The sequence below is a fragment of the Canis lupus genome, chromosome 12, assembly GCF_003254725.2.
Source record: "Canis lupus dingo isolate Sandy chromosome 12, ASM325472v2, whole genome shotgun sequence".
NCBI classification, from domain to species: Eukaryota; Metazoa; Chordata; class Mammalia; order Carnivora; family Canidae; genus Canis; species Canis lupus.
This window is the reverse complement of record NC_064254.1, coordinates 24,594,948-24,621,675: the sequence shown is the minus strand read 5'-3', so window position 1 is coordinate 24,621,675 and position 26,728 is coordinate 24,594,948. Positions and strand designations below refer to the sequence as shown.

The 26,728-nt window shown below is 36.5% G+C and overlaps 1 protein-coding gene across 6 annotated transcripts in view; it reads right to left on the bottom strand.

Moving 5' to 3' along the window:
- The window catches only part of RAB23 (RAB23, member RAS oncogene family), a 75,127-nt gene that overhangs the window by 35,539 nt on the left and 12,860 nt on the right, over positions 1 to 26,728 (bottom strand). For 4 of the 6 annotated variants that reach the window (XR_007401200.1, XR_003124847.3, XR_003124846.3 and 1 more), the window contains exons 3-7: positions 24,200 to 24,285; positions 13,600 to 13,756; positions 11,986 to 12,068; positions 10,453 to 10,545; positions 6,489 to 6,699 (exon numbers count right to left, since the gene is read on the bottom strand). Coding sequence is in view for 2 of the 6 variants with exons in the window: in XM_025419132.3 (XP_025274917.1) it covers positions 6,560 to 6,699; positions 10,453 to 10,545; positions 11,986 to 12,068; positions 13,600 to 13,756; positions 24,200 to 24,285 (559 nt within the window). In the remaining 4 variants the exon portion in view is untranslated. Of the gene's footprint in view, positions 1 to 53; positions 6,700 to 10,452; positions 10,546 to 11,985; positions 12,069 to 13,599; positions 13,757 to 24,199; positions 24,286 to 26,728 lie in introns of those variants that run through there. The other 2 variants (XM_025419132.3, XM_025419131.3) reach the window with 1 other exon arrangement.

Genomic DNA, 26,728 nt, shown 5'->3' with positions numbered 1-26,728 from the left:
TTAATTTAAATATAATTCATCATTAAAGCAGTGTTTCCCGGAAAACAAGCACATTATTTTTCTAATTTTTTATTGAGGTGTATAGTTTACAGTGAAATATACAGATCTTAAGTGTATAATTCAATGTTTTGACATACCCATATAGCTGTGTATGCATAAACATACATATACATAGCTATGTAATACACACCCATATCAAGATATATCTTCCTCACCCAAGAATATTCTCTATGCCTTTTTCTTGTCAATGCATGCTCCCAGAAGCAACTACTGTTCTTATTTAGATTTGCCCACTCTAGGACTTCATATAAACGAAACTATACAGTACATACTCTTTTTCTCAGACTTCTTTCACCCAGCATTTTTTGAGATTCATGTTGTTTTGTAGATTAATAGTTTGTTCATTTTAATTATGAGTATTATTTCATTGTATGAATATACTACAATTAGTATAACTATTCATGTGTTGGTGGTATCTGCATTTTTCCAGCTTGGGGCTACTTTTATTTTTTAAAGATTTTATTTATTTATTTGAGAGACTGCAAGTGAGAATGAGTGGGGCATGGGAGGCAGAGGAAGGAGAGGAAGAAATAGATTGTTCACTCATCAGGGAGGCTAAGGCTCGATCCCAGGACCCTGGGATCATGACCTGAGACAAAGGCAGATGCTTGCTTAACCGACTGAACCACCCAGGCACAGTTTCAGTCTATTTTATTTATTTATTTATTTTTTTTTTTTTAATTTTTATTTATTTATGATAGTTACAGAGAGAGAGAGAGGGAGGCAGAGACACAGGCAGAGGGAGAAGCAGGCTCCATGCACTGGGAGCCCGATGTGGGATTTGATCCCGGGTCTCCGGGATCACGCCCTGGGCCAAAGGCAGGCGCCAAACCGCTGCGCCACCCAGGGATCCCTCAGTCTATTTTAAAGCTGCTATGAACATTCTTGTACAACTCTTTTCATACACTTAAGATTTTATTTCTCTTGGGTAAATACCTAGAAGGGAAATTTCTGGGTCATATAGATGATGTATCTTTGATTTTATTAGAAATTGCCAAGGTTCCCAAAGTGACTAAATCAGAGTTCCAATTAGTCCACATCTATACAAGTATTTTGTCAATTATTAATTTTAGCTATTTTAGAGGCTTGTAATGGCATCTTATTGTTGTATTAATTCACACTTTCCTGATGACTAACGTTTTGAGCATTTTCCCATGTACTTATTGCCTATTCATATATCTTTCCCTATTATGTGTCTGTTAAAGTATTTTACTCATTTTTATTTGTGTTGTCTTTTATAAATGAGTTGTAGGGTTGGGTTTTTTTTTTAACTGTTTTATTTATTTATTTATTATTATTATTTTTTTTATGATAGTCACACACAGAGAGAGAGAGAGAGGCCGAGACACAGGGAGAGGGAGAAGCAGGCTCCATGCACCGGGAGCCTGACGTGGGATTCGATCCCGGGTCTCCAGGATCGCGCCCTGGGCCAAAGGCAGGCGCTAAACCGCTGCGCCACCCAGGGATCCCAAGGGTTGGGTTTTTTTTTAACGTATTATAGTTATAAGTCCCTCATGAGATATGATTATTACAGATATATTCTCCTGGTATATGGCTTGTCTACTCATTTCTTAACCATGTCTTTGAGTAGAAGTTTTAAATTTTCATTATATTCAATTTACTGATTCTCTTACAGTTAGCACTTTCTAAGACCTAAGATATACTTGCTTACCCTAAGGTCATGCGGATTATTTCCTGTTTTCTTCTAGAAGCCTTAGTTTTAGCTTTTATTTATTAGGTTAATAACCCACCACAAATTATATTTTGAGGATATTATGAGGTTAAGTCCTAAGATTCAAAATATCTAGTTATTCCAGTACATTTTCCCTTTATCCATGGAACTGTTATGAAGTCTTTGTTAAAAGTCACTTGACCATATTTTTGTGGGTATATTTCTGGATTCTAGTCTGTTTCAATGATCTATGTATCTTCTTTACTGCACCTATACTGAGAATCTTAAAATCATAGAGTCGCAGTTCTTCAACTCTTTTCTTTTTCAAAATTGTTTTGGCTATCCTAGGTTCATCACATAACTTTTAGATAAACTTTAACATTTTCAATAAAATGCCTGCTGGGATTTTGATTGGAATTGCATTGAATCTATAGATCAATTTAGAAAGAGCTGACAACAAAACAATACTGAGTTTTCCAATCATGTACATAATACATCCATTTAAATCTCCTTTAATTTCTCTCAGCAATAAGTATCATGCATTTAAATTTTAAGTGTTTGTTTATAATCTGCTTTAATTCATGTAATTTATAAATCTGTGTAAAAGCCATACTAGGAAATTTCAAGATCAGTAGGACATTGTTTTTTTCTTACAATCCAATAGAAGAGCAAAATATTCTCATTACAATTTTAAAAGTAGAAAAGTTTGAGTAACATTTTAATTAGAAGAGATGAAATATGTACATATTTAATAATAGCACAAAGAATGTAAGAATTATAGAGGTGTCACACGTAACACAAAAAACAAGGTGTCACACATAACACAAAAAGCAAATTCAGCCTTTGATTTCTCTATAACAATTAAAAATAATAGAAATATATTTGAGTCTGTCACTTAAATATATGAAAAACTGAATTATAAGAAATATAAAAATAGGGAAAATAAAAAACCTTTCAATGACAACTTCTGCATCCATGTTGACATTCAGCATGGGTAATAATTTTTGTTTTGAAGATTTTTTTTACGTATTCTCTATACCCACTTGGGGCTCAAATTTAGAACCCCGAGATCAAGAGTTGCATGCTCCACGATGTGAACTAGCCAGGCACCCCTATTTTTTTATTTAATATATTCATTTATGTAGATTGCTTAACTTACTTTATTAAATTATTTCAGCATTTAATAATCAATATAACCAAGCTAAATCCTTCAACTTTGATCTTCTACTTTAACTAAAAATGGCTAGTCAGAATTCCTTTACATAAGCCTCTTATAATGTACTTGGGAGTGGTTAACTTTTTTTTTTTTTAAACTAAGTACATAATCCCAATTCAAAAGGTTTTCTTCATATTTTTAATTATTTAAATTTTTTTGATGAAACTATCAAATCTGTACTAAAATATTATTAAATCAGTCTTTTAGGATACATCCCTCCCCATAATTTCAGATGAGAAATTAGACTTTTGATTGAAAAATAGTTACTTTATTATTTTAATTCTCTTTTTAAGACAAATGCATCAAATAAGAAATCAATATTATGTTAGGACAGTTAAACGCTGAAAATGTTCCTAGCAGTAGTAATTCCTCCATAAAATATAACTGCATATATAAAGCAGTATCAAATCCATTCATATATATTAGACTATAAAGTATAATGGAAGATAGCACATCTTTTTATGTCTGGGTAATATAAACATAATAGTTACAAAATAGGATAGAAAATGGCTTTGTTGCTATCGAATATGTGACTCTGACAAACTTAGATCTTCATTCTCCTCCTCCTTTGAAAAAAGGGAAGGAATAATAATACTCCATAGAATTGCTGTAAAGATTAAATTACTGTTTGCAAGGTACTTTGTATAGTTCCCACCTGATAGTAAGTACTAATTAATGGCAACGGATTTCATCTTATGGCACTAATAACAACAGAAATACAGTTGATCCTTGAACAACACCGGGATAAGCAGCACCAACCCCCACACTGTGAAAAATCCAAGTATAACTTTTGACTCCCCTAACACTTAACTACTAAGCCCTACTGATAACATAAGCTGTCTATTAACAAATATTCTGTATGTTGTGTGTATTCCATACTGTATTCTTATAAAGTAAGCCAGGAGAAAAGAAAATGTTATTAAGACAACCATAAGGAAGAAAAAATACATTTATAGTCCTGTAAAAAATCCGCATGGAAGTGGACCCACACAGTTCAAACTGGCATTGTCCAAGGTTCAACTGTATATTGCCTTATATAAGGGCTATTCGATAAGCTATCTAATTTGTAAGGCTGACAGAGAGGAAAGGAGAACTGGGGGCTCTGCAATATGGCAGTCATTCCACAGCTCTCTGTCTGTATACTAGAAACCAGCCACCAGGTAAAAAAGTACATGAGAGTACAAATGCACAAACAACATCCTGGAGTCTTAGCCAGTGTTTTCTTTAGTGTCCGTAGTTCATTACAAATTAACAGTAAAGTGATTTAGAAGAATTAAGGTACTTGTGGGGGGGATTAAGATTTTATTTATTTATTCATGAGAGACACAGAGAGAGAGAGAGAGGCAGAGACACAGGTAGTGAAGGTGTCGCTAAACTGCTGAACCAGCTGCTGGGGGTGGGGTTAGACTTAGGTTTTAGAATTAAATTGAGAAAGTATTTAACTGATTTTCAGACCTTCTTAGTGATTTAAAATGAATAATCATAAGTGGAAAATACACAAGTGCAAATAAAAATTCAAATGTGTAACAAAGCTCTTTCTCAGTTCTTATAAGAAAAAAGGACAAAACTAAACACATAAAATTATATTACAACTATCAGGAAACTTCAACCACCATGAGAGATTATCTTTTTTATATAGAAAAGTAGCAATCTCTTCCCCCACATATTTAATTAATATGAAATAGAACTACAACATATTACATAACATGATTTTTTTTTTTTTTGGCTACTAAAGACCACAAAACTATTTGCTGTAAAATATGTTTTGTGCAAAAATTAAAGAGACTGTATTCTAAGAGAGTAGAAAAGGAAAAAGGAATCATTAACAGATACCCATTGTTAGGAATGGAATTTTTTCCCCCAACACCTATCCCACTGCCAGCAATGGGAGTGAAGTCAACTTGGTGACATAAAAATTAATATTTTATATTACTTTAAAATAGATAATACCAGATTATTTCCATACTATGAAAAGCAAACATTCACTCTTGACCCCTTAAAAAGGACATACCCCAGAAAATTCTATTCTTTTCAATGTTAATCTGGACAAAGGGAAGAGGATGGTGCAGATGTAAGACTTAGAAAGAGACAGAACATACAGAAGAAATACATACAACATTATGCATTTGTTCAAATAATGAAAAATGAATTTATGACACATTTTCCAGGAAAAGTTACATGTCTTGAAATCCTGCGAAAACCAGGTATATAGGGAGGGGTTAAAAACAAAGTCATTGATGAACAATAATCGTTTTTTAACAGAGTTCATGCAATTATCTTAGTTGGAAAACTACTGTCCCAAGTTACCATATTTATGCTCTGCCACGTGATTACTGTGAAAATCAGTTCTTAAAAGAAATTATTCTGCATGTGGTGCTGACAGAGCCCTTGAGAAAGTGCTATACAAACCGAAGTTTCTAGAAATTTTTAAGTGATCATCTTAAAATACCATACAAAAATGTGTAAACGAAAAGATGCTTTAGAGTTGCAGGGCCTTATAAAATCTATCATGCAGATGAAGACAAAAGATCATCTTTTCTGCATTTAAAAAATTGATAGCATAACCTTAAAAGTTCAAAATTGCATTTTCAGCAGAAAAAGGCGCTAGATGCACCACTGCATTTCACAGGACCCACGGGATAACTGCAGGGGTGCCAGACATCATAAGGGCTTGGCCAGCACGAGCTCCTCATGCTTATAGATGGACATGTGAGAAAGATTTTGCAGCAAGTCTCACCTGGGAAATACTCTAGCATTAAACATTTCTACTCTTTTATCTACCCTGTCAGAGAGGAAAACTGCTTTTAAAAGATATAAACAATATAAATTCTGATAGTAAAGCACTGTAAAAATTAGGTATGATATTTTTGGCACAAAGCACTTTTAAAATCTGAGCTTGTTTTGCAAAATATATGTCTGGAATTTTTTATTTGAAAATAAAAACTTTTAACATACACACAATGTGTAAATGATTTTAAGAATGAATGAATTAGATTCTCTTTCCTTAGTACTGAATATACCTTCAGTATACTTCAGTACCAGATATCTGCATACATAACTCCATATTCTACATTATACAGATATTGCACAAGTAACATTGACAAATATACACTAATGCAGTCTGGCAAGATTTAGGGTTTACCTTACACTATTGTTTTTTTGTAAGTATTTGGATTCAATACTACTTTCCAAAAAAGCTATATGACCAATTTCAGAAATACAATGCTTGCTATCTCTCCTTGGTCAATAATATTAAAATCTGTACCGATATATTTGGGGCATTCCATTTATGTTTTCCAGCACTTAAAATTCAGCAAAACCTGTTTTTGACATTTTTTACAGCATTCCTTCAAAAACAGGAGAAGCTTCGTCTGATGTAAAAAAAACAAAATTAAAACAAGTCCACAAGGCAGTAATCTTTCCACCAAAGATCTCACTCCACCTGAAAAGCACTGCAGAACAATATTTAAGTCTGTCAACTTTCACAGAGCCATTAGGTGCAAAGTCTGCTTAAAAAAAAAAAAAAAACTTGTAACATACCATGACAGTTGGATGCATTTCTTACTGAATTGCACAACATAACTCAATTTTTTTTTCCTCCCTAAAATGTTTTAGGGTATGCTACAGCTGCTAAAAGGATTTCTATTTTTCTTGGTTCTCTGTTTGTTGGGTCGAAGATTGATGACATCTCCACCATTAAGGGTACTTGAATTTTGACCCAAGTGACTTCCAGTTGATGTATTAAAGACACCTGTAAATTGAGGAAAAACAGAGAGAGTGATACTGATATAGTTCAGGGTTACCTATTGTACACTGTGTATCCAGCATCTTAGTAAATCAGTAATATTTTCAGTATTTACAACTTTAAGCTTTTGTTTTCATTTCATTTATTTTATAAGTTTTTTTTTAAGTAAACTCTACTCCTCCTTTTTAAGTAAACACTGGGCTCGAACTCATGACCCTGAGATCGAGTTGTATGTTCTACCAACTAAGCCACCTAAGTGCTCCACGTTTATTTTTAATAGCCAATATATATCGTTTGTCAAAATTCAAAGGGTACAAAAGGGATTACACAGTAAAGTCTCCGTTCCAAATCACCAGTTTACCTTCCCTAAAGCATGTATGTTTTTCACTTTTCCTGTTTCCTTCCAGAGATATTTTATGCATATTTAAGCAAAAATGCAAATGCATTTTTTTCTCCCTTAATTACCAAACTGATGATTAACTGTACACACAGTTCTGCATCTTTTCACTAACAATCTATTTCTGAATTTGCTATCAGCAAGTATGATAATTTTAATAATTTCACTTATTATCTTTTACATCATATAATTTCCTCAAGAATACCAGATTTGTAGTTCACAACAGTATTTGTGAGATTTTATGTTAATAAAAACATTGCATATGTAAAAGCTGTAGTAATGTGAGATTTTCCTATCTAGGGTAAAACAACAACGAAATGGTCTACAAATAATTAAAGCGGTAAGTAAATTAAAGGATGAACTAAATGAAAACTTTTAACTACTATAGTTCCCATTTTGTTTTTTTTTATTTTTATTTTTTTTATTTTTTTTTTATAGTTCCCATTTTGAACTGTGCTGCTCTAATACTATAATCTCTAGTTTATAAACAATTTATCATAAATAAATAAACAAACAACTTATCCTCCATGATACACAAGTCTGTGCCAGAGACACTATCAGCAATACAAAGATGACTATAACCAATTCCTGCCCACAAGAAGTTTACAATCTAATAAGTGACGTGAGGTAGTATGCAGGTAAGTAATGCTTTAGCTACTCTTCCTTAAGTGTCATAAAAGGGACCCAAGATCCCACAGATGGTTCCAAGGAAGGACCAATTATACCTAAAATATAAGAAACGACAGACTAATAAAAAAGGTAGAACTGGACAACTGGCAATGTATTGGACTTAGATCTCTCTTCATTTAGAAGAAAAGAATAGCAGTAATTGCTTTAGCTAGATATACAGCAAGCAGAGAAAGCTTTCTAGACAGTCCTTGAGGAATGAATAGTTCTTTGACAGGGATGGGAAAGAGGTCATTCTATCTATCTATCTATCTATCTATCTATCTATCTATCTATCTAATCTATCTATCTAATCTATCTATTTATCTATTATTATTATTTATAAAGATTTTATTTATTTATTCATGAGAGACCTAGAGAGAGAGATGCAGAGACATAGGCAGAGGGAAAAGCAGGCTCCATGCAGGAAGCCCAATGTGGGACTTGATCCCAGGAATTCCGGGATCACGCCCTGAGCCAAAGGCAGATGCTCAACCACTGAGCCACCCAGGCATCCTGAAAGAAGTCATTCTTGATGAAAGAACCAAAATAAGCAAGAATGAAGAAGACAGTGTTAGAATGTTTAAGATACAGGGGATCCCTGGGTGGCACAGCGGTTTGGCGTCTGCCTTTGGCCCAGGGCGCGATCCTGGAGACCCGGGATTGAATCCCACATCGGGCTCCCGGTGCATGGAGCCTGCTTCTCCCTCGGCCTATGTCTCTGCCCCTCTCTCTCTCTCTGTGACTATCATAAATAAATAAAAATTGAAAAAAAAAAAAAAAAAGAATGTTTAAGATACAGCAAGACCTCTGGCAGAACTGGAAAACAGGTACATATATGAGTGGGGCTTAAGGCCATACAGGATAGATGATATTGTCTTTAGATCTCAGCATGAAGAGAGCTGCATTTAATATTCTCCATAATACAAATCTATCAAAGGGCTTCACTCAGGAAATTGGAAGAGACAAGAATGGAGCTCAGAAGACAAAGCTAGACAGAAGCTTATTACAACTGTCCTATTTTGTTTCACAAAGCATTTGAGGTGTCTGACAGTAAGAACATATTCAATAAAAATGGCAAAATAACAACAAAAAGAAGCAAGAACCAAGGGGGAAAAGAAGTTAAAACAGGTCAAGAAAATAATGTGAGTACATGTATGGGGGGGGGGGGGTGTGTCAAAATACAGATATGGAGTCCCTAAGAGACTACACAGAAGCTTTAGTAACAGAAAATTTGGTTCTCAACTTCCTGGTAGCCATAGCAAAAAACATGACATAGTCAGTCCAGTGACTGTTATAGAGAAGACAACATAGTTATTCTTTAGGAAATGTTAAACTTTGCAGGCATTTAGTATTACAAAAAAAAAATTCAGTAAAGTGTATGGAAATAGTACAAGTATAGTGTCAGAGGAACAAGTGTTGGGGATCCCTGGATGGCTCAGCGGTTTAGTGCCTGCCCTTGGCTCAGGGCGTGATCCTGGAGTCCCAAGATCGAGTCCCACATCAGGCTCCCTGCATGGAGCCTGCTTCTCCCTCTGCCTGTCTCTCTGCCTCTCTCTCTCTGTGTCTCTCATGAATAAATAAATAATATTAAAAAAAAAAAAAACAAGTGTTAAGAGCCCATTTATACATAGGACAGACCTTTGTAAAGTCTTTATCCCTGCTCTCTTAATACATAGAAAGTTCAATAGTTAAAAAAAATCTTTTAACTCAATATACCTTTTAATATGAGAGTTGATACTAAGTTTAACAATTGCTAATCTAATACTTTCTAATCACATTTCTTTTTTTTTTTTTTTTTTTTTTAAATTTTTTTTTATTAATTTATGATAGTCACGGAAAGAGAGCGAGAAAGAGAGGCAGAGAGAGAAGCAGGCTCCATGCACCGGGAGCCCGACGTGGGATTCGATCCCGGGTCTCCAGGATCGCGCCCTGGGCCAAAGGCAGGCGCCAAATCGCTGCGCCACCCAGGGATCCCTCTAATCACATTTCTTAAAGAAATAAACATTGGGACATCTGGGTGGCTCAGTGATTGAGCGTCTGCCTTTGGCTCAGGGCCTGATCCAGGGATCCGGAATCGAGTCCTGCATCCAGCTCCTTGCGAGGAGCCTGCTTCTCCCTCTGCCTGTGTCTCTGCCTCTGTGTCTCAAATAAATAAATAAATAAATAAATAAATAAATAAATAAATAAATAAATAAATAAATAAAATCTCTCTTAAAAAAAAGAGAAATGAACATATTATATTAAAAAAATAGCAGGGGCACCTGAGTGGTTCAGTTGTTTAAGCATCTCAATATCGGCTCAGGTCATGATCTTGGGGTCCTGACTAAACCCCCATCAGGCTCTGCACTCAGTGTGGAGTCTGCTTGTCTCTCTCTCTCTCCCTCTACCCTTCCCCCGACTTGCCCTCTCTTTCTCTAAAATAAATAAATAAATCTTTAAAAAAAAATAGTAAATATGGGGTGCCTGGGTAGCTCAGTTAAGCATACAATTCTTGATCTTAGCTCAGATCTTGATCTTAGGGTTGTGAGTTCAAGCCTTGCATTGGGCTCAAAGTTGTGCATGGAGCTTACTTAAAAAAAAAAAAAAAGAACCCACACAATAAAAAGATGATTAAAAAATAGTAAATATGGTAATAATGAATGGAAAATAAATTTAGCAGGTAAACATGGGACTGAAATTTCTTGAGTACTTACCAATTTTGTTACTACTTGAATGCATTAATTCTGGATCCTCAGCTATTTGCTGTTTGAGTTTTTGAAGGTATTTTTCAGCCAAATATTTAAAAACTAGAATAAAAGCAAAAGCAAAAATCTTACCAGGTCAGTATAATTTATGCATGTAAAATCTGTTGTTTCATATCACTCACTATAATATTGTATACTTGCTAATGACATTTATTTATTTTGAAATATTTGTATTCTTACATTCATCCTTACCAAAAGGATGAATCCTTATTTCCTTTCCATTTAAAATTAAATTGGAAGTATATAATCTAGTTGAAAAAACTCAACTTTTAAAAATTACTTGAGCATTCAAAAAAAGAATTATTTGAGCAATGCCTAAGTACAATAGTAATTATAAATATATATGGCATTTTATTAGTAAAGAAATGAAATAATACTTAGTAGTCATTAGTTTTAGATACTTGAATAGGGATCAACAATCAGCAATATACCACATTAACTCAGTCTTGAAAACATATCTCCTTTCTTTAGGTGAAAAAAACTACCTAGAAGACACTTGAGCAACAATCAAGTTGCAATCTAACAATATAAGTAGCAGTTCTGGAACGAGAAAAATAATCACCTTTCTCTACTCTCACTTTCTTAAACTGGGAAATATTACTAAACAAATTAAGGTCAGGGGTGCCTGGCTGGCTCAGTCAGTAGAGCACGGGACTCTTGACCTCAGGGTCATAAGTTCCAGTCCCACGTTGGGGGATTACTTAAAAAAACAAAAACAAAAAACAACCAGGGGAGCCTGAATAGCTCAGCTGGTTGGGTGCTGATCTCTTGGTTTTGGCTGAGGTCATTATTTCATGGGTCGTGGGAATGAGCCCCATGTTGGGCTCTGTACTCACTGGGGAGTCTGCTTGAGAATTCTCTCCCTCTGCCTCTCCTCCCTCACCTCTCAAATAAATTAATAAATCTTTAAAAAACACACACATAAGAACAAATTAAGGTCATTATAACCGCCTAATGGAACATCCACTATAGTGGAGTTCTCAAACAATTCAGTAATTTAAAAAGGTATCCATGAAAAACACATACATGCATACACACTCAAATATATACAGTTATATTTTTAAAGATAAAAAACAAAACAAAACCCACCAAAGTTTGGCAACAGAGAGTAATAAGTATTCAGAGTCATTAGTAATTAGTTAAGGACTCTAAGAAACATCATGCTTTTAAATTTTACTTAATGATAGGTGACAAGAAAATCCTGTTATTACATATATGACTTCTGGAAACCACAACAGAAAAAAATGTAAGAAGAATAAAACAAACTTCTTGCTATTTTTTTTAAAGATTTTATTTATTTATTCATGAGAGACACAGAAAGAGAGGCAGAGACATAGGCAGAGGGAGAAGCAGGCTCCATGCAGGGAGCCTGATGTGGGACTTGATCCCGGGACTCCAGAATCACGCCCTGGGCCGAAGGCAGGCGCTAAACTGCTGAGCCACCCAGGGATCTCTATTAAATTTTTCTTAAAGGCAGTTTACCTTCAGTCACATTTAGATCTTCTTTCACTGATGTTCTGTAGAATCTGAGCTTTAACTTTTTTGCCAGTGCCTCGGCTTCCTCACTATGTATCGATTAAAAAAAAAAAAAAAAAAAGCACTTATAAAGATACCTTCTGATAGCTTGTTTTAAAAAATCATTTTTATTACATTTACTGAATACAGCTTAGGGGTGTGGGTGTCAGACCTTCCAGAGTAGTTGAAAGTTATGTTGTCAGTACTTAAACAGGATTTTTAGTTTTCAGTATTGTTGTGGGATAAACACCATTATACTGTCAATTCTATGGTCATTAAACTCTAGTCTTAAAATGGCTAAATATCACTTTTTGTTATATAACACTTAAATTAATTTTGTTTTTAAAAACATTTGAATTTAATCATACTCTGAAAATCTTACACTGCATTCCTTACTTTACTCTTACTGGCTGTGAAACTACTTTGCTGTCAAAGCCAAAGTCATTAAATTAACGACTCCGTCTATGAGAGCAGACTCCTAATTTTAGTTTTATTATGACTCTGATCTTAGTTTTAATAAGACTGTAGTAGCTCTGCTCTAAAATCATTCCGGATGATTCCACCCCACCCTTCTTCACCTTCTTCCTGGTCTTCACAACCTTGTGTAGTTTCTTCCTACACTGTAATCAAGGTTAGTCTGTGTGATCAATACACAGAAGTGATAGTATGTGACTTCTGAGATTAGGTCATAAGAGACATTAGGGCTTCTGCTTCACTCTGTTTTGAATCCTGCTTGGGGAAAGCTGCTGCCATGCTGTGCCGACACTCAAGCAGCCCTAGGGAGAGGTCCACATGGCAACAGGCCAAGTGAGTGAGCGTTCTAGAATTGGATCCTCCAGCCCCAGTCATGCTTTACATGACTACTGTCCTGTGTAACAGCTTGACTGTGACAACAGCTTGTTTTCATGAAAAACCTGAACCAGAAACACATGATTAATCCACCCTCAAATTCCTGACACAGAGAAATGGAAAAAATAAATTTTTGTTGAAGGCACTAAGTTTTGGGTTAAATTGTTATACAGCAACAGATAACTAATATAAGAACATAACAAAAAATGAGGTAAAAACCAAGCAAAGATTTTAAAAGCTAGCAAAAAGTTAATAATACAATGTGCAAATACTTATAGAAAGAAATTATCTAGATGCTCAGTTCACAAATTTGAACTGAATTTCTGAATATACAAAACAATACGAATCTGAACTACTTATTTAAAGTCATCACCATAGGATAGCTACTTGCTCTAGATATTAAAACATACAGGGATTTTTTTCCCCTAGGGATGTTTTTATTAACATTCTTATTATATTTAGATTTGACAACATCAAGAGCTGGATTTCCAGTGTAAGACCTAAGACTGGAATTCCAAAAGGCCTTCAAAGTTTATTCCTTGAATTTTGTCTACTTATGATTTCATGTTAATTTTTTTAACCCAAACCTATCACAAAAAATAGCTCACAGAAAACTTAATTATAAGGCAGTCTCTATAAAAGGTTTCCTAAAATTTTTAGATCTATGCAAAAATTAAAATAAGTTTTAACTTTATAGAATTACCACCTCCCCCTCAAAAGTGAACATCTTACTTCTTTATACAAGAATCATCTAAGAGATCAATCTTGTTTTGGACAAGTACAGTTGGTATATCTCCAACTTCAGCTACTACTTTCTCTCTCCAACTGGAAATTGCTTCAAAAGATTCTCTGTCTGTGGTAGAAAATACAAGCACACAAGCCTGGGCTCCTGTAAGGTCACAAAATAAAAATGTTATTTACATTAATGAAACAATCCTATACAGGATGAGGGCAATTTTTACCTATTCAAACATTTTTTATTTTTTTATTTTTTTATTTTTTATTTATTTATGATAGTCACACACAGAGAGAGATATACAGATAAGAGTAAATCGCCCTGGGACAAGAGAATTTCCTGGAACCAAGGCACCTTTTCTTACTATTATTCCTTCCTTCCAGATTTCTCAGGTGTAAGTTTCCAACTAAGACTCAAAACATACATACCTGGGCTACTTAGGATACTGTAAGGCCAAAAAAGGTCTGCATTACCATTAAAGGGAATACTATAGTACAAAGCAAAAGAGCATGAAAGAGAAAAACCAGCAGTTAAGTATTACTGTAAAAGCAGAGACTTCATATGGGAAAATCTTCCATACTCTAAAACAGATTTTAAACCAAAAAATGTATTAATTACAAAACTGTCTAAATTAATACAAAACTGGGGCTGGGGACAGTATACAACACAGATAAACAGATGCTCCCTGACACTTTCCAGGAATTTAAGAACAAATAAAACTGAGGAGGGGTGCCTGGGTGGGCTCAGTCAGTTCAGTGTCAAGACTCTCGATTTCAGGTCAGGTCATGATCTCAGGGTTGTGAGATTGAGCCCCTTGTTGGGCTCCACCCTAGGCATGAAGCCTACTTAATATTCTCTCTCTCTGCGTCCCCCTGCTCCCCCTCCAAAACCCAACACTGACAAGATCACACTGGATACTAGTAAATAAACTTATATTTACTTGAACTCTAATATTTACTTAAGCTATAAATAAACATTATTTAATTATACTTTAAGAAACTGTTCTTTTGGGCAGCCCCAGTGGCCCAGAGGTTTAGCACTGTCTTCAGTCTGGGGCGTGATCCTGGAGACCCAGGATTGAGTCCCATGTTGGGCTCCCTGCATGGAGCCTGTTTCTCCCTCTGCCTGTGTCTCTGCCTCTTTCTCTCTCCCTGTCCCTCATGAATAAATAAATAAAATCTTAAAAAAAAAAAAACTATAAGTTTATATCCAACTATTATTTAAATCTGAGGGCCAATGGACTCTTACAGGAAGTGTACTTTAATAAAAATGTGTAAAAGAAAAAAAAAAAAAAAACCAGAGATATAGGCAGGAAGAGAGCTTAAGAAAAGCAAAATGTTGTTTAAAAAATCTGTTTTTAAAAAAGATTTGAGAGAGAGCACGAACAGAAGTAGAGGGAGAAGCAAACTCCCCACCAAGCAGGGAGCCCAATGTAGGGCTCAATCCCAGAACCCTGGGATCATGACCCAAGTGGAAGGCAGATATGCCCAACTGAGTGAGCCACCCAAGTGCCCTTGTTTAAAAAATCTTTCTTTCTTCTTAAGATTTTAAGTAATCTCTACACCCAATATGGGGCTCAAACTCATAACCCCGAGATTAAGAGTCACATGCTCTACAAACTGAGCCAGTCAGGTGTCCCAAAATGTCATTTAAAAAATAAATGAGGAGGATCCCTGGGTGGCGCAGCGGTTTGGCGCCTGCCTTTGGCCCAGGGCGTGATCCTGGAGACCTGGGATCGAATCCCACATCGGGCTCCCGATGCATGGAGCCTGCTTCTCCCTCTGCCTATGTCTCTGCCTCTGTGTGTGTGTGTGTGTGTGTGTGTGTGTGTGTGAGACTATCATAAATAAATAAAAAAATTTAAAAAAATTAAAAAAAAATAAAAATAAATGAGGGATCCCTGGGTGGCACAGCGGTTTGGCGCCTGCCTTTGGCCCAGGGCGCGATCCTGGAGACCTGGGATCGAATCCCACATCGGGCTCCCGGTGCATGGAGCCTGCTTCTCCCTCTGCCTGTGTCTCTGCCTCTCTCTCTCTCTCTCTCTCTCTCTCTCTCTCTGTGACTATCATAAATAAATAAGTTGAAAAAAATTAAAAATATTAAAAATAAATAAAAATAAAAAAATAAAAAATAAATGAAAAATGGGGATCCCTGGGTGGCACAGCAGTTTAGCACCTGCCTTTGGCCCAGGGCGCGATCCTGGAGACCCGGGATCGGATCCCACGTCGGGCTTCCAGGTGCATGGAGCCTGCTTCTCTCTCTGCCTATGTCTCTGCCTCTCTCTCTCTCTCTCTCTCTCTCTCTGTGTGACTATCATAAATAAATAAAAAAATAAAAATGTTAAAAAAATAAATAAATGAAAAATGGATAAAAGTATGCCCATAACAACCCCAAAATTATTTAGTGGAGGACTGTGTGGGGAAAGACCAAAGGAATACAGAAAAGTACTAAAATGCCAGTCTAAAAAGGAGGAAGACGTACTATTAATATGTTTAAGCAATCTAGGGAGGTAAATAAACACGAATACGGGTAGAGATACCTGAGTATCACTGTAGCTATGGACAGTTCCTGCCTGTTGTTAATATCCTCAAAGTATACGCTGCAGGTGGCACTCAGCTTTAATTTTCTTTAAAGATTTTATTTATTTATTTGAGAGAGACAACAGACTCACTGCTGAGTGCGGAGCACAACATGGGGCTCAATCCCAGATCTCCAAGATTGTGACCTGAACCAAAGTCAGATGCTTAAACAACTAAGCCACCCAGGTGTCCCACACTAGCTTTTCTGCATCTAGGCTTTTTCTGATGCCTTGGGTTAGCCCATCCTAAGGGGAACTGATATCTCCAGGAAGAAACTTGAATTATGGAAGATGGTATTAAACCTCAGCTTCACTTTGGTGGGACCATCTTGAGGCAAGGCTACATGGTGCCTCACAGAAATTGATTCCCCAATTGCCTACAGTAATAATTAGCTCATTAATGCATCTTTCATAGGTTTTTCTCCTTTCTTTCCCCAGTCTCAGTTCTTCCACCTGGGATCACCTACCAAATAAACCAGCCTCACCAAGTTGTACCAAGACCTGTTTTGTAGATTATTTTTGCAGATATAATTCTGAGAAACAATGGACAAAACTACTTGATTTAATTTCCCATAACTGAATATTATCATCCATACATACAGATAAATATTCTGTGGAATTATGATGCATTGTGGTTCCTTTCTGCTTAAGAACTTCCCCCCACCACAAAAAAAAAAGTTAAAGAGCCTTTATATAAAATTTTGACTGAGGTACCAATAAAACAGATGACAAATACCAGATTCCAAATATGTGTCGAAAGATCATTCTTTGCAGAATTTACAAAGGAAAAGACCAAAATCCATTATACAACTTCGGAACTCCCTCAAGCACTTGGAGAAATTTTTTTTCTTTAAGAACTGAGAAGAAGGGGAAAAGATTTCTTTAGAAAAAGTGCTGCCCACACCAACCCTTCTCTCTCTCTCTAAGATTTTATTTATTTGAGATAGAAGAGAGCACACAAGGGGTGGTGCGGGGGGGGGAGCAGAGGGAGAGGGACAAGCAGACTCTGCACTGAGCATGAAGCCCAACATGGGGCTCCACCCCATAACCCTGAGATCATGACCTGAGCCAAAATCAAGAATCACACACTTAATGGAGTGAGCCACCCAGGCACTTCCCTTCTCTCTTTGAAGGTGGGGTGCTATGGGGGAGAGTGCTATTATGACCTCTTTCATCTCAACCTAGAAGGACTTCAGCAAGACTACTTAAGTAGCTTGGTATATGTTCCCAGCAATAGGGGGACACTCTGGACTGATGGTGCCTTGATTCAAGCCAGAGGAAAGTGCAGTGGCTGGGAGTGAGAACAAAGAGCCAAGACCAAGAGACAAAAAGAAAAGAGCTGCCTTTGGGAATACCTGTACTCCTGCCAATGGCTTCAATTTCCTATGGAAAGAGGTAAACCACATCTAAAAGCTAGCATGGGGTCATTTTAATTCATGTCCAATAGGACTGCTTATTGGGTGATGGGAGTTTAGCATAAAGAAGGGAGGGGGTGGAATGCAACTCCCACACTGGAGAGCAGGGTGGAAAGCAACTGCGAGAATCAAGTATATATGTGCCCAAAAGAAGTATCACCGAAAATGGGAACCTTGGAGGAATCCAGGACAATCTCCTAGAGAAAGAATCATCTTTGAACATCGGCCACCCAGAAGGCCCCAACATCAGACAAGAGCACCTGTAAGTGGGCTCCATGCTGGGGCATCTGGCTGGCCCAGTATGTAGAGCATGAGACTCTTGATCTTGGACTTGTTTGAGCCCCATGTTGGGCAGAGAGATTACTTTAAAAAAAAAAAAAAAAAAAAAAGGAAGAGCGCTTTTGTCTCCCAATTCCCTTTCCTTCTAGGCCTGACTGCAGAGAAGGAAGACATATCTCTAACAAGCTAAAGAAAAGTGAGAGGACAGAAGCAACCAACATTCTCTTCCCAGACCACTGATATTGACTGGACTATTAAAGCCCCAGAGAGGATAGATTTAATGCTAAATTATATCTGTAGTTTGGCTTAATACACAAGACTGTCTAATTACTAAATTGAGATTATGTTTATGACTAGAAATAATTCTAAGAAATTTGAGAAAAACTATTTGAGAGTGATCAGAAAAGACATGAGCTGAAGGGAGTTTTCTTCAAGGGTGAATAAAGAACTCCCTCTCCTTCTACTGCCTAATAAAAACAAAGGATGGTGAGAAACAAAAACAAAAGTGGAATTTTGGTTAACTTCATGAGCCCTGTTCAACATAACTACCATGAATATTCTTTTTTTTTTTTTTTTTTTAAGATTTTATTTATTCATTCATGAGAGACACAGGAGAGAGAGAGAGAGGCAGATACACAGGCAGAGGGAGAAGCAGGCTCCAACCAGGGAGCCCGATGTGGAAGTCAATCCCGGGATTCCAGGACCATGCCCCAAGCTGAAGGCAGATGCTTAACCGCTGTGCCACCCAGGCATCCCCTACCATGAATATTCTTTTTTTTTTTTTTTACCATGAATATTCTTAATTGAAAAATGATCCTAAAAAAAAGAAAGAAAAATGATCCTATACTGTTATCCTTTTTCTTCCTTTGACCTGCAGTTCTGTGTTGGTACCAGTCATCTTTAAGAAAGTTAATAAAGTTTAAAAAAATGTTAACAATGTTTTAATTTCTCTGTTGCAGTCATTTGGACATATCCCACACCCTTGATATTTAAAGGCATCCACTGTTTTCTATCCATGTATTTTAAAAAGACCTTTATTTTCCTACTATTCAATATTCCTTCAAAACTACCTACTCTTAATAATCACATCATTAGAAGTTACTTTGTCATCGTGGATAATAGTAAACCACTCACAAAAGAATCACTTTTAATAATTAACAAACTACTCCTCTTATCCACACATCAGAAATACAGAGATCTGAATAAAGTCTTGTGTATAAGATCACCATTAGCAAATATTTATTTCTAATTAATATGACCTTTCAAAAAAAGTTACTATTTCTGAAAGCAATTCAGAAAATATTCCTCAAAACATATAACGTGTAGAGAGTAATTCTGTCCTCAAATCACTGAAAGACCCTAAAAGATAGTTTCTAGACTTACAAGTGTGGCTGAGGACCAGCAGCATCAGGGTCATCTGGAAGGTTGCAGAAATGCAGAATATTAGAGCCACTCACCGATCTACTGAATTAGAGACTGCATTTTAACAAGCTCTCTAGGGGATTCCTGTGCACATTATAGCTTAAAAAACACTGGTCTATACAACACAGCATATAATTTAGGAAGAACAGGCCAATCAGAAACACAAGGCTTTATATACTATTATAGTTGCTATTCTGGATTTTAAATGCCAGTCTATTATTTTTGTTGACACTCTATTTAATGTGAAGCACACAAATTATTTAATGAACCAATCTATCACAGATTCCACACTCACATAATTTCAAAACAAATCTAAGGGACGTACATAGTCTAATTCTGTTGTTCCTTAATTTTTGCATTATAACGGAAACCTCTAAATAGCTTCTTGTCCAGAGCCATTCCATTTCCAACAATTTATATTCACTTATGTTTGTGAAAGAAAGTACTTAAAAAAATGTTTCCTTCTATTTATGAGTATAATCTCAGATATCAGATCTCAAGTCCATAACCTCATTTCTATATATTGTTAGTCAAAAACATTTTTTTCGGGACACCTGGGTGGCTCAGGGCGAGATCCTGGGATCTGGAGTCGAGTCCCACCCTGGGCTCCCTGCATGGAGCCTGCTTCTCCCTCTGCCTGTCCCTCTCTCTCTGTGTCCCTCATGAATAAATAAATAAAATCTTAATTTTTTTTCTTAGAAACAAATCAGTAAAAAAGTATAATGAAAATGCTTTATATTGTATGTAACTTTCTGTATTAAGTATGGTTTCTACTGCCTACGGTGGACTTCTTAAGAGTTTAAGAGAAGTCATTTGGGATCCCAAAAGGGTTCCTAATGTGATCTGTGCTCTGTTCTTTACAAAGCCATTTCAACATGTCTCACTATACAATTAATGCAACATTCTAAGAATATAAGTATACCTTTACACGATGGGTTTTTATATGATAGGTCTCTTTTAAGTGAATTATAATAAAATTTTTCTTCTTTAAATATACATTTTTAAGACTTTTATATATTTTGAATAATACATTTTTAGAATATAAATCAGTTAAGTCCTTTTTTTTTTTTTTTAAGATTTTATTCATTTATTCAGGACAGACACAGAGAGAGAGGCAGAAGCAGGCCCCACACAGGGAGCCCAACGTGGGACTCGATCCCAGGTCGCCAGGATCCACTCCAGGCTGAAGGCGGCACTAAACCGCTGAGCCACCCAGGCTGCCCCTATATCATCATATTTTAATCTATACTAGTACCCGATGACTACCTGGTTGTCTAGCTGGCATCCAATTTCCCTCCCTCCAAGAGAACACACCTGCCTCACTGTATAGTAGCCGTATGGTTTAGGCAGGCTGAATCTATCCTCTGCTCTGGGGTAGTAGGCCCTAAGTGCATCAAGCCAATTAGGGTAATCACATTCTTCTAACTACTTACACTGATCTGGTCAAAGGTGATCTAATCAGATAAAAGCTGAGGACTTTTAATCCATTGTTGTAGAAATTAACTCCCCCCCCACCCCCCACCAAGGATGTGAACAAAGCATGTGGCTTCCATTGCTGATGGTAGCAATCTCACAACCAAGAGGAAAATCACCAGAGGGAGAGAGAGTCAATTCAGGGAGACAGTCAACTCAGGAGAATCAATGAAGTTACAGTAAAAACAAACCATAACTAAAAGCTATGCTATTTCCACTTTTGTAGTTTATGTTAGTTTGAAGTTGCTTTTCTGTTCTCAATAACCAAAAGCATTCTGATAGGGACACCTGGATGCTCAGTGGTGGAGCATCTGCCTTTGGCTCAGGGCATGACCCCGGGAGTCCCTGGATTGAGTCCCACATTGGGCTCCTGGTGGGAAGCCTGCTTCTCCCTCTGCCTCTGTCTGTATCTTATGAATAAATAGAAAAAAAAAGCATTGATAGAACCCCAAAGGAAAACATGTAAGAATATTCAATATGCTATTTCTCAAATTTATGTATAATTGCTACTGTTCATTCCTTTATTCATTTAGATGTGATGTTTATTATTATAGCTTAGAAAAAGAAGTTAAATCTTAAGACTTGTCTTAGTATCCTATGCTCTTTGCCATTTTAACATGGTTGATTAAAAAAATTACATTTCTAGAAAAGTTTTTAAGAGATATCTTTATATGCTTAAAATCACTTTAAGTTAAACTGTTAAGTGTAGGGAAACCAAACCTGCTTGAAGCATTTCAGTCTAAGTGAAAGCGGAAAAGAGTTTAAACATCATCCACAGTAAATTAAGATAAGTAAATACTAACAATCATGGGTCCTTTTTTTATTTTCTGGCAAAGAATGCTTTTTGTAGATATTATAAGGAGAATCTTTGATTGGTAGACACCTAAAAAGTACCAAACAAGAAGTACACAACAAGCCAGATGAGTTAAATTTTAAAAATTAAAAGATAATAACGTTGAACATAGTCTCATGGGATAAAACTTAAGAAAGCATTAATTCCTTAACTACAGAGGAAATAAAAATATTTTTAGCTACCTGGTCTTTTTTTTTTTTAAATCAAGGACCCAAGTGATAACTAGTTACTGTACATTCCAACATTTTCTCCTTTTTATTTATATGCAAACCAAATCATTTTTGACATTTGACCAGTTTGGTCTTTTTTCAAGTTAAACTTTATTTTGGGATAATTATAGACTAACACAGTTTGCTCTTTTTTTAAATTTTTTTTTTAAAGATTTTATTTATTTATTTATGAGAATACACAAAGAGGAGAGAGAGAGAGAGGCAGAGACACAGGCAGAGGGAGAAGCAGGCTCCATGCAGGGAGCCTGACGTGGGACTCGATCCTGGGTCTCCAGGTTCACGCCCTGAGCTGTAGGCGGCGCTAAACCGCTGAGCCACCGGGGCTGCCCTCCCCCTTTTTTTTAAAAAGATTTATTTATTTATTTATGATAGACATAGAGAGAGAGAGACAGAGTCAGAGACACAGGCAGAGGGAGAAGCAGGCTCCATGCCTGGAGCCCAACGTGGGACTCCATCCTGGGACTCCAGGATCGCGCCCTAGGCCAAAGGCAAGTGCCAAACAGCTGAGCCACCCAGGGATCCCCCACAGTTTGCTTTTATGGATCAGAGATAAATAATGGTAAATATGTTCTCCAAAAATAACCACACTGGTTAAGTAATACTGCTACATCAAATTGTCAAAAGCTTAAAAAGGAAGAACCAAGGGGCAGCTGGATGGGCTCAGTCAGTTAAGCAGCTGCCTTCAGCTCAGGTTGTGATCTCTGGGTCCTGGGATCTTTTGGCCCCACGTCTTTGTCCTTCCTTGTCTTCAGGCTCCCTGCTCAGCAGGAGTCTGCTTGTCCCCCTTCCTCTGCCCCTCCCCTTTGTGCTTGCTCTCTCTCAAGTGAATAAATAAAATATTAAAAAAAGAAAGAACCCAACCTATCTTTTCCCCTTACAAAAGAACATATATTTCATGCCGAGAATTTAGAGAAAAAAAACTAGGTAAAAACAATGAAAATCTCATGTCCTCCTACTATTTTTTGATGTTTCCACCTAGGTTTTTTGTTTGTTCTTTTTCTGTGTTAATGAGGTGATAATGTGGTAATAACCCCACTAAGAAAACACAAATGATTTTTACTCAAAAATACAGATCATTTTTGGCCTGCTAGTCAATAGTGTCACTGCTCATAAAATTGATAAAAATGTCATCTAATCAAAGAGCTTTGGGCCATCAGAACATAATTCCTGCCTCATATCATGTTACAGGTGCTCAAGACCCAAACTAGCATCTACAGGAGAGCAACAGTCAAAACCACTGCCCCTGGGGAGCCTTTAAGGATACAGTAAATAGAATGAGAAGCAGTGGTAGCATTATTAGAATGACACCTGAGAGGTGTATCTCTCTTAAATTTCACATGGAACCAGAATGACTTCTTAGAGTAGGCAGTGGAAGTCAAGTCTCCCCGGTACTGAGTGAGAAAGGCAACTTCTGGGATCCCTGGGTGGCGCAGTGGTTTAGCGCCTGCCTTTGGCCCAGGGCGTGATCCTGGAGACCCGGGATCGAATCCCACGTCGGGCTCCCAGTGCATGGAGCCTGCTTCTCCCTCTGCCTATGTCTCTGCCTCTCTCTCTCACTGTGTGCCTATCATAAATAAATAAAATAAAATAATTTAAAAAAAAAAAAAAAAAAAAGAAAGGCAACTTCTTTGGTTGCTTATATATTAGCATAATTATGTTTTCATAAATCCTACATTTTCAAAAGTGGGGAAAAAACAAGATATATATTCAAAAGCATCAACAGTCTATAAGTCTAAGTCTACATGGGACAATATGAAGCTTTCAGTTACTTTGTTCTCATTACAATCACAATTAGCATTAAGGTGGAGAAATACTGGAAATGCTGTCATAAATTCCAAAAGAAAAGGACAAACTTTTAGAGGAAAATGGTAATGGAAACTTTAGGTTCCATTTAGAAATTTCAGCTTTCCCTGAGGAATTTGACCCCATGTATCTCACACCTCTCTGAACTCTTAGGGCACCAAGACGGTTTTATCCCTGCAATCTCTGTCATAGCAAACTGTCATCTTATTTGCAGGGACTTTACTTTTTCATGCTAGTTTCCACTCTAACCATAGAGTTATCTCCATGTGGTCAGAAACAGGCATTGAACAGTTTCTAACTGATTAGAACAGGGAATGCCTACGTGAGTCATATAATTCCAAGGCAGAGACAAACTATCTATAGTACACAGTATTATTTACAACTCAACAAGATCATTAGTAGAACAATGGCCTAAGAGGTTTTTAAAAATACTTTGAAATTAATTTAAGTCTTAAAAAGAAACCCTTCTACGTTGAATAAAAAAAGTGAAGTTCTTTGTTTAGCCAAAAGAACATGCCCAAATCAACAAACCCCATAATTTACCTCGATAGTAGGCCTTTGTTATTGCATCAAATTCCTCTTGACCTGCTGTATCCCACAACATTAGTCTGACATCTTCATCATTAACTCTGAAACAAGAGATGAATTTATTTCATATGTGAAAATGTTTAGCTATGTTTAGCTTTGTACATATTTTTATTTTTCACATTCGAAGGTTTTAATTCGACATTGTTGGTTTCACTCCGAAAAAGTCTGAGTGCTCTTGAATGGTGCTATCAACACCAGCAGTGAAACTAAAAGGGGAAAGACATTCCCCCAAAGCTCTAACTTTATACATGATTTGCGTTTACCTGTCATGGTTTCCCCCTTAATAACAGATCATAGACAGTGGTGCCTCTAACATTAGCATCACTGAGAATGGTATACCCTCAGGTTAGTAATTGCTCTCCTCTTGCTAACATTCTGATGGGTTCTGGTGCACAAGTGATAGCATAAGAATAAGAAAGGAAAGAAGTAAAACACGGAGAACAGAAGGAAGGAGAGAAGGAAGGAGCAAGGGAACGAAAAGCAGCCTGGTTCCCTACAACTTAAAAATTTATTTATTTTGTCATCTATTCCATTGTCTTATTCATGGTAGTTATGTTCTATAAAGTCACTGCAAACACTGAATTATCAAATATTCAAACATTGCTCCTAGGGGAAATACAGGGTTAGGATCATGTGAGCCCTGGTTACATTTTCCCCAATGAGTCAACATGTAACCTTGTTTTTTTTTATGGTTCTGCTTAAAGACACCTTATTTAATACATAGTGTTAATTCACTAACATCTAACTCAAGGCCAACAGCACTGCAACTCATGCCTAAATGAAGTGTACCTAACATACGTATTTTCTCTATAAGGCACATCACAGCCTTCTTGTACTTAAGAAAACGAGACAGCACTATGCATAGGGGCTATTTTAAAAGTGACATCATCAACAAAAAGTACAAAAGCATGGCACAAAAATAGACATGAGAAAATACTTGTTTGTAGTATGAGGGATGAAAAAAGAATGAAGAGGGTTGCCTTGTTTGACCTAAGGTGAGAGTGTGCACATAGGGTAGTAAATATTTGTTGCTCTGTGCATATCCACAAATGATTACCAAAGCACTGGGATTACTGACTCTAGGGTTACACAGAAATTTTAGCAAGTAAATGGATTTGCAAATATGGAGCCTACAAATAATGAGAATCAATAGTATCCTTGAAGGATAAACTTGGAATCTACAAATAACAAGGATCAACTATATATTTAAAATATTAATTTGGCTCAGATAACAAATACAAAAATGAATGCCATGAAGGCTTAAAATGAATCCTCTTAAAATACCCGAGAAAGGAAATAAACACAGAAGTATTTTAAAAGAGGGCAACAGAATACAAATTAGAAATTGAACAATCTTTAAAACAATGAACATAATTATCTTTAATGCTACTGCTCAGGCTAGTCAGATTTGTTTAATGGTACTTATTTCTTTAATACCTGTCAGTCTGTCCTTACAATTTAAAATACATTTGAGGTGGGGAAGAATGGGCAAAACAAGTGGAGGGGAGTGGGAGATATAGGCTTCTAGTTATAGAATGAGTAAGTCACAGGAATAAAAGGTACAGCATAGGGAATATAGTCAATGACACTGCAACAGCATTATACGGGTGACAGATGTAGCTACACTTGTGGTGTATACAGCATAACCTATAGAGAAATTGAATCATTCTGTTGTATAGTTGAAACTAATATAACTTTATATGTCAACTATATTAAAAAATAAAATATCTTTAAAAGTTCATAGGACTAATGACAAAAACTGTTACTTTTGATGTGTTTTAGGATCCAACTGGATTTCCTGAAGTAAGGTTTCCTTTTCTTTTTTTTTTTTTTAATTCATTTATGATAGTCACACAGAGAGAGAGAGGCAGAGACACAGGCAGAGGGAGAAGCAGGCTCCATACACCGGGAGCCCGACGTGGGATTTGATCCCGGGTCTCCAGGATCGCGCCCTGGGCCAAAGGCAGGCGCTAAACCGCTGCGCCACCCAGGGATCCCAAGGTTTCCTTTTCATTGGAGTATTTAATCCTGCCAAATCTGCTCTTATTTCTTTAAAACAAATTATCAATTCTCTAACTTCTAGATAGTCTTAGGATTCCGTAATACTGAAAACTATTCTGAGAGACAGGTAACTGTCCTTCCAAATAAAACAAGTCTTTGCTTTACTGTGCTTCACAGATACTGTTTTGTGTTTTTTGTTTGTTTTGTTTTGTTCTTACAAAGTGCAGGTTTGTGGCAACCTTGCATTCAACAATTCTATCAGCACCATTTTTCTAACAGCATCTGCGTACTTTGTGTCTGTGCCACATTTTGGTAATTCTTACAATATTTCAAACTTTTTCATTATTACCATATTTGTTAAGGCAGCCTATGATTAGTGATCTCTGATGTTACATTAGTAATTGTTTTGGGGTGCCACAAACCGCTTCTATTTAAGATGGCAAACTAAATGGATCAATGTCATGTGTGCTCTCATTGTTCCAC